The sequence below is a fragment of the Cryptomeria japonica genome, chromosome 11, assembly GCF_030272615.1.
Source record: "Cryptomeria japonica chromosome 11, Sugi_1.0, whole genome shotgun sequence".
NCBI classification, from domain to species: domain Eukaryota; kingdom Viridiplantae; phylum Streptophyta; class Pinopsida; order Cupressales; family Cupressaceae; genus Cryptomeria; species Cryptomeria japonica.
The window spans coordinates 665,723,006-665,736,758 of record NC_081415.1 but is presented as its reverse complement, the minus strand read 5'-3'; the positions used below and the strand labels follow the sequence as shown (position 1 = coordinate 665,736,758).

Here is a 13,753-nt window from a genome sequence, read left to right as displayed (position 1 = left end):
GGGATTTAAAATCCCTATTTACATGTGAAAACCATTAAAGTAGGGGTTTTTTGAACAAACTGCAATTTTACTTGCAGTTGAGCCAAAAAATCCCTATTTTAACTAAAAATGACCAAAAAACAATTAAAAAGATAAAAACAACAAAGGGGAAACTTAAAATAAATTACAAGTGACATATTTAAAATAAAAGTGCACATGTAATTGATCAAAAATTCCCCTACAAAGACCATAACAATGAATATCATTAAAACTTGCAATTTGAAGAAAATTCTCCACCTGCAGTTTGGGTTTTAAAACCCGAAATTGAAGGAAAGGCATAGCAAACAAACCCAGAATTGGACGAAATTCGAAACATAGTTCGAGAATGGATTGAGGATCAAGCCAGTCCAAGGATTAGTCAAAATTATGCCTTGAGAAGCGTGCCATAGAGTAAAAATTTCAATTTTTTCATAAAATTTTTACCGTAGTGGTCCTTCATTTTTGAAAACAAAAATGAGGACAACAGAACCAACTGAGAGAGATAGTGGACATTGAGATGCCCATATCGTTGATGCCAAAGAGTGCTGATGGAAGTACTCCTAGCTGCCATGGCGAGCTCCTGAGAACCAATAGAATTAACAAGTCTATAAAGACCATGATCCTCAATACCAATTGCAACTGTAGTGCGAGTCTCCCTGTCAACAATGTTGCACTTGTGCAACCCGAAGACGACATCCAGTTGTGGTGAATGCTGCATAATCTGACTGACTAACAGTAGATTGAGCTTCATACCAGGTACAAAGTATACATTGAGGAATATTAAATCCCTCCCACCAGATGAAATCTGAACGTTGCCCTTGCCGACAGCAGTATACTCTTCACCTCCACCAAAGATCACTGAATCAGTGAAAGGCATGTACTCTGTAAACCAATCCCGACGATGTGTGAAATGTCAAGAGGCTCCAGAGTCAATGTACCAGGCTGATGATTGAACATCATCAGAGGAGGTTTGGGCCATGAACGCATAAAAGGCGGATACCTTATGATCAGGATGCGTGGCAGAATTGGCTTTCTGCTTGGACCCTCCCTATTTGGATTGCTGGGATGCTATCAATTTCCGGCAATCTTTCACCAAATGGCCATATATATGATAGTAGGAACACTATAAGCTCTTCTTTTTGGAAGACTGCTGAGGTTGACCTTGACCTTGTCCTTTATGCTGGAAGGACGGAGCTTTACCCTTGTACTTATGCGAAGCTGAGGCTGTGAAAGCCTGTTCAGTGGATGAACTAGCGTTGCTTCCAAATTGCTGCTTCCATCGATCCTGTTGTAGCAGCTTGTTGCAAAGATCAGGAAACTTCAAATCAACACTAGTAGAGGAGATATTGAGTGTATCAATGAAATGCTCGTAGGATCTGGGAAGGCTTTTCAGCATAATCACTACCATATCCTCTTCCACCATGGTTCGGCCTATAGCTTCTAACTAATCACGGATGTCCTTGATCTTCGTAAGATGTGCTTGGATAGATGACTTCTCATCCATCATGATAGAAAACAACATATTCTTCAGAAAGAAAGCTAGGCTCTTGTCGGACGTTTCATGAAGATCCTTCAAAAGATCCCAGATCTCTTTTGTTGTTTTACCTGAAGGCACCTGTGGGAGTTGCTCATCTGTGATGGAGAGTTTGATAAGCATGACAGCCTCTCGATTCTTCACATCATGTTTGTCTTGATCATCACCTGCTGTTGTAGGACGAGATTCCTTGCCCAAAACAAGCTAATCAAGGCAACAATACTCAAAGATGGTAAGCATACGCTGTTTCCAGGTGTTGTAGTTGCGGTCGTTGAACTTCTAACTGTGTTCCAACATGATGTTGGTTAATGATGCCATCACAGAAATCGAGGTTGATCGAGGTCAACTAAGTGAAAGCAAGAGACAGAAGAATCTGATTTTTTAATGTACCCATGATGCATCGTGTGGATTGACCGTTCTTAAAAGAGCTACCTCATAGTTCGGTAGAAGGCCACACACATGGTCGTGCTGCATTTTGTCTCTCCTCTTGTCACGCTAGATTTATGAAATTATGCGTGTAGAGATGTCACAAGCTAATGACCATAAAGTTGTCCAACGAAATTACTGGTCACGCGATAAACACAAGCTAATGACTAAATTTATTGACGACTATATATGCTGTTAATAGTCAAGATTAAAGAATCTGATTTTAAAAAAAAATCAGAATAGAAATAGCTGCTGAAAAAATTGAAACCCTATAGGAGAATTCTGGCACGAATTCCAAGTCACGAATTTCGAGGTTTAGAAGAAACCCAAAAATTAAAATTTTCTGCACACTTAAAACAGCATAAATGGTGTCAAAAAAACAGCAAAAATCCCAATGTCCACAGAAATAGCAGAAATTGTGAATTGTTTTTAAATTCCAAGGCAAATTTGCTGGCACAAAAATCGAGGCACCCAAAAAATCTGAGACCAACCTAGAAAAGCTCTCAAAAAACCCACCAAGAATCTGAAAACAAAATGCAGATCCGACAGCTCAAAAATTGAGGCACAGAAACGATGCACCCAGAAAAATCTGACGACGACCCAGTTGAGCTCTCGAAAAACCCACCAAGAATCTGCAACCAAAATAAAATTTCGACTTGAACAGAAGGGTCAAAACCCTAGTCGAAAATTGCAGAAACTCTAGGAAAATTTTCAACCTGCAAAAAAAAACTGCTCAGGAAGAGAAAAAAAATATTTTTTTTTTTAAAAAAAAAAACAGTTTTAAAAAAAATCTCTTCAATAAAAACTTCGAAAAATTTTAATAACAAAAATTTTCGAAAATTTTAATTTTCATGCTCTGATACCATGAAAAATAAATTGAATGAATGATTCAATAATCGGATGATTACATTGAACGATATACACACGTATACATAGAGGTTACAAGACGATGTTCTATAATTAGAACATAACGTTAAAGCAGTGAACCACGGGGACGCGTCCCCCCCCTTTTTGGGCGCGTCCCCCCGTCAGAGACGTCTCGGGGACGCGGGGACGGGGACGCGACGTCCCCCACCGTCCCGCCACCGCCACCCAAACTCCGCCGGGACGTGGAGACGTCCCCGCGTCTCCGCGTCTCCCAGGGAGACGTGGAGACGTCTGGGCGTCTCCTGGGGGACGTCTGGGCGTCTTCGTGGGAGACGCCCAGGCGTCTCCCGCGTTCCCACGCGATTAAAAGACATTTTTGCTTATTTTTTTAAGTTTTTTATAACATGTGCTTTTGGGGGGGGGTTAAGGGGTAACCCTAATTGGACGTGGGCCCCACCCTACCCCCCAAAACAACACAAAAGCATGTTTATTTTGGATTTCACTCTCATTTTGCAAAACTGATTTTTTTTCCTGCAGCTTGAAGAGGAGGAAATACTTGAAGAAGATTGATTGAAGGGGTGAGAAAAGTGACTACAAGCGTGATAGGAGCTAGAAGAAGCAAGAAGAAGAGGAAGAAGAAGATTCTTCTACATTTTGGAGAGATTTTTCAAGCACAAGGTAGGGTTTTTCAACTTCTTCTTGTTTTTTTTTGTTTTACTTTCTGATTTTCATTGTTCTATGTCATTTTTGGTTTTTTAAATTTTTTTTCCCTATTCATCTCAAGACTCAAAATGAGATTTGATGTTGAATCTTGAGCATTTTGCCCTCAAGATTCAACATCAAATCTCATTTTGAGATGAATAGGAAAAAAATTTAAAAATATATTGTTAAACAAGGCTGATTTTATTTTTATTTTTATTTTTATTTTGTGAAATGCAGTGTCAATTTGAAAATTTCACAATGAGCTCCCAAGGCACGAGTGAAGATAACATGGAAATCCATTCTCATAGTGAGAATGATTCAGAATATGAACCTGAAAATGAGGGGGGTGACCATGGGGCTGATCCTGGAGCCCAATCTAGTTCTATGGCAAGTGCAGCAGCTAGTACAGGTTGCCCTTCAGAGTTGTTGGCACCATATGCTAGGGGTCATTTTGATCCTAAGTCTCCTCTAAAACAGTTTGCTTCACAAATATCAGTACAAGGCACTGCATCACATTCAAGTGGGGGAACAAGGAAGTGGAAGTGCAATATTTGTGACAGAGAATGGTTCGGTAGCATTAGCAGGGTGAATGCACACTTTCTATTTTGGAGAGGAAAAGGCGTGAAACATTGTAAGTTTTTGGAGGAACCCAAAAATATACATTACAGAATTGAGTTTAACAGGCTTTGGGGGGTTCCAGATGACACAAATATTTCAATGCCTACTACTTTGTCTGCTAGGGCATCACTTCACGACAGCCAGAATGTGCCAGTGCCACATACTTATCATGCTTCGCAGGCGGGAGGAATGATGTTTGGATCTCCATCTACTTCCACTTCTACTGCTGCCAGGACTGGGAAACGTAAGTTGCATACACCACAGAGCAACCCCATTGCTGATATGTTTAATGTGCAGCTGAGAGATGAGATAGATGAATCCATTGGCAATTTCTTCTTTGCCAATGGCATTCCATTTCATGTTTCACGGTCTCCTTATTATAGGAAGATGATAGATATGGTGGCCAAGGGAGGACCATCTTATGTGCCACCAGGGGAGACGAAAATGAGGACCTCGATCTTGGATAAAAGCTATTCCAAGATCAATATTTTGATGGAGAAGATGAAGGCATGTTGGGTGGCATCGGGGTGCAGCATAGTTATGGATGGGTGGATGAACATTAGCCATCGTCCACTCATCAACGTCATGGTCACATGTGCAGAGGGCCCATACTTCCTTAGAGCAGTTGATTGTACAGGGCATCGTAAAGATGCTGATTTCCAGTTTCAGGTCCTCAGGGAGGCTATTGAGGAGGTTGGGCCACAAAATGTGGTCCAAGTAGTGACAGATGCAGCCTATGTGTGTAGAGCAGCAGGGAGACTCGTTGAGGCAGCCTATAGACACATTTGGTGGACCCCATGTTGTGTGCATGCCATGAACAATGCACTCAAGGACATGGGGAAGATTGACTGGATTAGAGGAGTGGTCACCGATGCGAGAGATGTGCAGATGTTTATCTGCAACCACCACATTTCACATGCACTCTTCAGGACCTTCGCGAAGAAGGAGTTCTTGAAACCAGTTGAGACTAGATATGCATCCTATTTCATTCTCTTGGAGAGAATGATTGAGTTGCAAGAGGCATTGCAACTCATGGTTATGACTAATGAGTGGAATAGGTGGGTTGAGGCCAAGACAGAGCAGGGGAGAAGGGTGAAGGAGATAGTGAAGAGTGATGTGTTTTGGACTGATGCGAAATACATTGTCTCCATCATTTCTCCAGTATTCCAAGTGATCAGATATGGGGATGGGGATGCACCTAACCTTGGAGAGGTGTATGAGTGCATTGACTCTATGCTTGGCCAGATGAGGGCTGCTGTGCGAGTGAAGGACCCCTCTCTAGCATTCTACAATGAGCAAATCCAGCCTATCATTCAGAGTAGATGGGACAAGTTGAACACTCCTTTGCATATGGCTGCCTTTGCCTTGAATCCTAAGTGGTACAAGGCTAGACCGGGTAGAATGACACCGATTGAGGATGATGAGGTGAAGGCGAGTTTCTTTAGGTGCATAGAGAAGATGTTTGATTCCAGAGATGCCGGCACAATGCGCACTGAGTGGGGAAGATTTGCCACTCTTAGAGGTTATTCAGATGCGGCAAAGATGGATATAGACATTATGGCACAGGAGGACCCACTTTTGTGGTGGAAATGTCATGGCCCGAAATCTTTGACCACCACTCTAGCCATCTGTCTGCTATCCCAGGTTTCCAGTTCTTCAGCTGCTGAGAGGAACTGGTCTACATATAGCTTCATCCACTCTCTTAAGAGGAACAGACTTACCTCTAAGAGAGCAGAGAAGCTTGTGGCTGTACACAGTGCTTTGCGTCTCATTGACCGCAAGACACTTATGTACAAGGAGAGTCCAGCGGCACGATGGGATGTAGAGCCAGAGGAGCCTTCACAGATTGATGAGGATGATCCTACCACTTCAGATGCAGGGCTAGTTGGTGTGAGCTTGAGGGACCTTGATCCTCAGGAGTCCAGCAGTTCCAGTGAGGAGGAGTTTGCAGATGATTAGAGGCCTCCATTAGCTACAGTTTGAGTTTTCACTTTTCAGTTTTGTCATTTTGTATTTGACTCGTCTCTTTTGTAATGCTATTGCTACACATATTTGTATTTGGCTACTCATTGTAATGATGAATCATGTAATCATCTTTATTATTATAGACTTTGCAATGGCATCAGATATTCATATTTTTCGTTTTCCTTTTTCGATATTCATATGATAGAAATGAGAAATCTCCAATTTGACAATTTCATTTGTCAAATTTTATTTACTTTTAGTTTTAGCAATTAGCATTTAGCAATTAGTTACGTATCACTAATCTAAGTAATCTTAAATCTACTAATCTTGGTATTTCCTATAGTTTCATTTGAAATCTAATTCTTATACTGTTATACTGTTATACATCTTTTCAAAACTAGTTTTTCAAGTACTATATGTATATATATGAGCACCACCACCTCGCCACCCCCCCCGCCGCCGTCCCCCTGCCGTCCCCCCCGCCGTCCCCAAATTTAGGCCCTTGGTCCCCCCGTCCCGGAAACGCGTCCCCCCGTCCCCCCGTCCCCAACGCCCGTGGAACACTGCGTTAAAGTAAAAGATTAAAGAGCTAAAAGCTAAATTAAGCTTAAAAGCTAATTAATTAAAAAAAAAAAGCTAAATGTTAAATAAAGCTTAAAAGCTAATTAACTAAAAAGCTAAATGACCATTAAACAAGGAACTAAATATAGGTGACTAAAATATAATTAAATATTCTAATACGAATAACAGATTCAAAAATCAAGTGCCTTTTTGTAATTCACGTGATCTTTGTCTCAAAACCTTTTTCTATTTGATTGGCAGTCACTCCCCAGTATTTCAGGTTTTGTTTAATTTTTCTCCCTATATCATTGTGATAATATAACTAAGAAGCTCCTTGATGTTATCTTTATATTATTGTAATGGAAAGAACTCATGCCTTCAGAAAGTAAGAGCTAGATTAGGTAAAATACTCAGCTCATAAATAAGCTCAATAGGAACTCACTTAATGATAAAAGAATTTCCACCAGTGTCATAACCATTAGCATCGAGCAAGGTTAGCATATTGTGTGAATGCAGAAGTTCTATCTTGCATTTGCGCAATGGATCTCTTCGTGATAAGCCCATCCAAATCTCCACCTGAAGTAGATGGAATATTTTTCTCTTAGTTATGTGAAAGGTGGAAATTGGTATCAATAAAAAATATAAACAGTACTTTAAATCTGATTTAAGTAACTGGTTCTATGAAAAAAATGAGTCAATAGAAATTTGCTCCCAAGCAATAAAAATGTATAAACTAATACAACTAATTGCATGAAATTTCCAATCCATAATAAATTGCAAATTTGGCTTCTAGATTTGACTGCATGAACAATTTTTTCATCAACGTTTTGGATCATGCTCCATGATCATTGTCATGTCCCCCCTTTAATCGTTATATATATATATATCAATTATTATTAATTATCAATGAATGATTATTTGAAATTTATATATTTATTAAATATTATTATTTAATTAATATTTATTACTAATAATATTCTTGAAATATTCAAATAAAAAATAAATTAATTAATTAATATTATATTATTAACATCAACTCGTTACTAAGGCAATGGTGCTCCATGAATGAGTGCTATTTGTAAGGAAATCAATGAAGGCTAGAAACATCAATTGATGTTAAGGGGGAAGATCGATCAACTGAGGCAAGTATCGAGTTGAGGGAAAGGATTAGTTACTGGCAATAATATTAAGTTATCTATAGATAGAAGAGACACGAGTTGGTGACTAATGGCAGGTGCCCACAAGTTATTACCAATCGATATTCTAAGGGACATTACATTAAGATGCAGCAATCTTATACATTCTTTAAGAGCAGCGACTTAATTTGTCATAAGGATATCAAATATAATGGGCAGCGATAGTGATTTAAGATAGCGACAAGTCTTCTTGATGTTGCTGACTTCATACCTGATGACTTCCTTATTAACGACGGTGATTCTACATCAAAGTGGTAGAATAACTATGGATCGAGGGATGCATTAGGCAGCGATTATATAGTTATTATATGTGTTGGGAGACGTGGCTATGACAGATTAATAACAGTAACTTCATAGACATCAATTTGTATTTACACTATGATTTAAAGCATCACTATGATTTAAAGCATAGTCGACTTCCTTACCCATTGAACAACGATTGCAAAAATAGAATACAGAAGTCAGCAATTGAATATGAGATGCAACTTCAGTCAATTCATAATCAAGTACAAGCAGTGACCAGTATTAATGAAGAAGACAGCAATCCCCTTGAGAAGAACGATCATGGTTAAGAGAAACAGGTTTTTTAGAAATCAATAAATCGTATTCATTAAGAAAAGACAAACAACAAATCAATTCTGAAGAGATACGATTGAAAAAGAAGAGCAATTGTATTGAAAAGGTGCAAGTTAATTAAACATCATGTAAGCAATGAATTCTATGTAATATGTTTATCATAAAGGTAGCGATCCTTATGAAGGAAGCACCTACAATTAGTAGATTACTAGTGCAATTAACATAGGGATACAATTAACTATTAGAAAGATATGACTCCTTGATGAAACATCTTTTGAGAAAAGGTATGACCGCTTGATGTAAAGATATACATACAGAAATCAGAATTCGGATAGAGGGTGTGGAGTATGAAATAAAGGAATATATTTAAGCAAGTGCAGATTATGTGGAGAATAAGGAAGATAAAATGCATACACCAAAAGAGTGAGAGAAGATTATGAAGAAGAGAACAGATCTCTTTGAGCAGTCCATAAACAGAGTATAAAGAATAAATTGAGATCCCTTTGGAGCAGATTTGTGATCAGAGTAGTAATAGATTGAAGGAGGAGAATTTACTTGGTGGATTGTATTTGATTTGCTCTGCTCATTGGAGCACTATCGGCCTTGGGTAACAATTGCATATTTCAAGTCTACACCAGCTGTAGCACCAGTACATGACGTCGGGCTATATTCTTGAATTTTGGTAGACAATTATATTCAAAACGATTTAGAAGTAGTTATCATTATGGAAGAAGCAATCAAGTATTCGATCAGAGAACAATCTGCAGAACTCAGAAAACCTATATTAACCAGCAGCACTAATAAATATCTAACAGTATGGCTCTACATTAGAATATTGAGATACAATTTCCATTTCGAAGCATTATTCAAATCTTAATTGAAAATTTGGGCAGATTTGGTTAAGTCTCAGTAGGGGACATTACAATCATGGAGCATGATCCGAAACGTTGATGAAAAAAATTGTTCACACAGTCAAATCCAGAAGCCAAATTTGCAACTGATACACCAGCTAGAAAACAAGAGAGACAACTCTTCTCCAACATAATCACAGAATCGATGGAGTCAACATGCAACCATAAATCTTAAATTACTCTCAAATAAATAGATACACGGGGAGTTTGTTCTGACTTGTGAAACATTTGCAATTTTAAGGCTTCAGGTATATTGAATCAAATTAGAATGTTAAGTGGTAACTATGCCTAAACTAATTTGTCTCTTTGTATTGCTCATAATTAAATCCGATGGTTAAATAAATAAAGAATCATTTATAAAAAACATGTATGATCTGCATCCATGCCCACAAAAGTGACAAAACTAATCATATATGAGCAAATTCAGATGCATCTTAAGATTCAAACTATCAAATCGATGTTGAGATAATGAGAAACTATCACATATTATTAATAAATATTTAAACTGACCTGGTCATGTCGATTATGGGAAAGTGTGAAACCAAAGTCAAGTAGCAAAGTTGCATTTGAAAATTTTCCATAACTAATTGAAACCTGCAAATATAAATGTATTTTCATGAGTGCAAAAATCAACTTCATCAAACATCATGAAATGTAAACACACCAAAAAGTTAAAAATAATGCTCCACAATTATATATAGACCTGAAAACTTTTGTATGTTTTTTTTTTCCTTTTACTGAGTTTAATAACTAAACAATTTATTCATCTGGCTTTTATTTGACATGTAACATCCAGTGGGGTTGGATGTTGATTGAGAGTCCGGAATCTGTTTCACTATACAAGTTTAGCAATCTTGTGATTGAAAATACAAGATTAAAGCACCTTACAATTTGCAAATCGAGGCTAGAGCATAATAATTCGGGAGAGAAAAATGATAAATTTATCAATATAAGACATTTAACAATAAATATCTTCATTATGATGCATCTCCATGTAACTAAAGGAAAGGTGGAATTACATTATCTTGAATAACGATGTTGGCCAACTTCATGGTGAGCTATGACACAAGAAACTCTAGCTATGTCACAAAGGACACTATGATCAGGCAAGGAGGGAGGGTGGTTTCCATGTACTTTTGTACAGAGTAGTGACCCATAGCCTAGAAGGAAGTTCCGTGTCTAACTTGTGATTGCATGATAATGTTAAAGTCAAAGAACAAGAGGATTTTTGCTTTATTCAACAACACACATCTGAACCCAACATGCAGCTAAAGTCATTACACATGCTGCCACAAAATCATTTATTCGTGGTATCACCACTCTGTCTTATTGGAAATGTGCCCAAACATCCACAAGACTGGCTCATTGTCTCAGAATTAGTACATGCTTCAATAATTTTAATAATGATATGGCATTAAAATTTTGAAGTTAGAAATATTCAAGGAAAAATGAAAGAGGGAGAAAAATGAAAGGCATTGACTCTGAGAATCAGAGTTGGTACGAGAGGGAGACAACACTTATTGTTGTTTCAAATGATTTAAGAATTCGTCCAATTAATAATTCAGTTCAAAAATTACTACCCATTTCTACCAGACAACACTCAAACGTTTGACAATTACAAAATAGTTAACCTTGAATTCCAAGTTCCACAAATCACACAAGCTTGAGACTAACATATTTTTAAGAAAATGAATTTAAGTTTCTTCTTGATGTGGAACCTCAGGAATAATTTATGGATATGACTGTTACAATGCAATTAAGCTCTCTATAACATTCCATCCATTTCAGATGAATCCAACTACTAATTTAAGCCCTTAATGGGTGTACATATGAGTCGTGCTAGCCTACTTTGATCATACAGGTATGTTTGTATTATTTCCTTCTTGATTATAATAGAATTTTTTGGAATACAAGTAAATAATTTTGAAGATTTTAATACAATTCTATGCATCAAATATCAAAGTTTTTTCAATGGCAACTATGAAGTGAAATGTCAAAATGGAGGCAATTTGATGTATGATACCTGCTCACCCAATTCATAGTCTTTATCAGCAATTACCTGCATCACCGGTAATAAAGTCAAGGAAGCAAAAACAATAAATGAGAACAATTAACTTAACAAGAAGTTGTAAACAACTGTAGCCTTGTGTCCCTCCAAGTAAATGTCCTAGTAAAATTTATATCTTTTAAAATGTTTCTTTAACATTAAAGGTGTTTCAACATAGAATTTATCTGTCTGGAACCTAGTAGAAAAGCTCTCTACAAAAATCATACATAAGAACCAGGAAGTTCCAGGTGATGACATTTTACTGCAGAACCAGTAGAGTAAAACCCCTACTTCCCATTGGAGGTATTTCAAAACTGCCAGTACCCTTGAAGCAGCAGTTTCGTAACTGCTGCAAAAAATCTGTAACCGCTGCTAGCAGACTACCCTACAATATGTCCTGAGCACCAATCAGACTGCCATGAGCTCTTTTGCCTTTGGAATGCCACCCTAGCAAATGAGCTTGTGATAGTCTGATTGGTGCTCAAGACAGATCACATTTGGAGGATTTAAATTTGAAGGTCATAGTGTTTTGAAAGACTTAAAAACTGTTCTCCAAGATCTGAATCTTTCTGTTCAGACCAGGAATGATGTGGATCGCAAACTCCAAGCTTTTCTTCTCTGTGATTAATGGTATCAATCTTCATCTCCAGAATATTAGTGGTGAAATGGTGGAAGGAACAAGCAGGCTGGGAAATGTTTTTGATACCCTGATGGCTATCAATGTGATCACAAATGAACTTGAAATCATCCGTGAGCTCATTCGTTTTCTTCTAAAAGACACCCACAGCGTCCAGCATCGTCTTCAACACTGGTTCTGCATCCTGTTGTGACCTTTTCACACATCACCCCATTGCAAATGGGCACCCCTCTTTTTGCCAGTAATTTTGGGTCTCAGGCAGTCTAGCAGCAGTCAAGTCTCTCCTTAGGTCAGATTGGAATCGTTTTAGCTCTCAAAGCTTAAGTGATAGATAGGAATCGAGATGATCACTGAGTGATGCTTCACAATGCAACCTTCAAGTCAGGTCAAGGTATAAGTCTTAGGTGTGATGAACAGTCAAGCAAACAAGTGGATGCCCTTAGGTTAGAATGTAGAAGCGAGGATCAATCAAGAAACGATGAAGCAATCAACTTGAAGTGCAAGTTATTGAGTTTGTCCTTGAGTCAGCGAAATCCACGACCTTGAGGGCCTTGGTGATGATGATTCAGTTTACCCCTGAATCCTCCAAATTTACAAGCAAAGACACTGAAATGATCAACTTAGACAAATGATAAAGCAATCAACTTGAAGTGCAAGTCATTGAATTTGTCCTTGAGTCACCAAAATCCACGACTTAGGAGGCCATGGAAGGCAATGACGAAGGTAAGTTGCAAGGTCCCAATGTCTTCATGGGCGATAATGAAAATGCCTTGGAGTGAATTGGATGAAGAAATCTTGATGTTGAAGGTGAGTGATGAAGATCAATCCATGACTTGAGCACGCCCTCCTAAAATCCATGACTCAAGGGTGGATGGCAAGATTGATCCATGAAGTGAAGAAGAAACAAAGAACTTATTCAATCTTTGACTTGAAGAATGAGGATCAACAACATGATGAAGGTGAAGTGATTGACTAAGTGTTGGAGTTGGCAAGCTTGAATGATGATAATGTGTATCCTCCACTTGCAAGAATCCACTCTCAACCAATATCCACGACCCTCCAAAATCCACAAACTAGAGAAATCCACGACTTGGAGGTGGATGTGAGCAAGATTATCCATGAATTGATAAAATCCATGACTTGATGAGGAGGTTTCCAACATTATGATGTTTGATCAAGTGAGTGACTAAGTGTGATGGAGTGAAGTGATAAAGGCAGCCAATGACTTGAGGAAGGCAAGTGAATTGTCCATGGGTCTCCAATATTCACGACCCTCCAAAATCCACAATGGGCAAAAATCCACGCCCAACCAAAATCCACGCCCTCCTAGAATCCACGACCATGAGGAGGAAGTTGAAGGTGCGCATAACAAGGTGTGATATTAATTAATTTTGTAAAAAACAACCCTTATTTAAATAAAACAGTTCAATCTCCAAGTTTTAAATTTGAAAAGGCACAAATGTGAAAAGTCAGCCTCATAGGAAGTTAGAACATCAAGAGTCATCAGCCAACTATAAAAAGAGGTGATGATCATTTCATTTGATCATCAATTCAAGCAATTACATCCAAGCGATTTTCCTCCATCAATCAGCGAATTTGATCAGCATCAAGAAGAATTTGAAGGTAAATTTCATGAGTAGCAGTGATTTTTTATCAGCATCCAAGGAGAGTTCAGCGAATTCCAAATCAACATCT

General features: G+C 38.1%; 1 protein-coding gene across 1 annotated transcript in view; it reads right to left on the bottom strand.

The window, feature by feature from the left end:
* Nucleotides 1–13,753, bottom strand: part of LOC131078987 (fructose-bisphosphate aldolase-lysine N-methyltransferase, chloroplastic) — a 137,515-nt gene that overhangs the window by 28,848 nt on the left and 94,914 nt on the right. The window contains exons 10-12 of the mRNA XM_058016851.2: nucleotides 11,398–11,433; nucleotides 9,885–9,968; nucleotides 7,134–7,267 (exon numbers count right to left, since the gene is read on the bottom strand). Of these exons, the coding sequence (XP_057872834.2) occupies nucleotides 7,134–7,267; nucleotides 9,885–9,968; nucleotides 11,398–11,433 (254 nt within the window). The remainder of the gene's footprint in view (nucleotides 1–7,133; nucleotides 7,268–9,884; nucleotides 9,969–11,397; nucleotides 11,434–13,753) is intronic.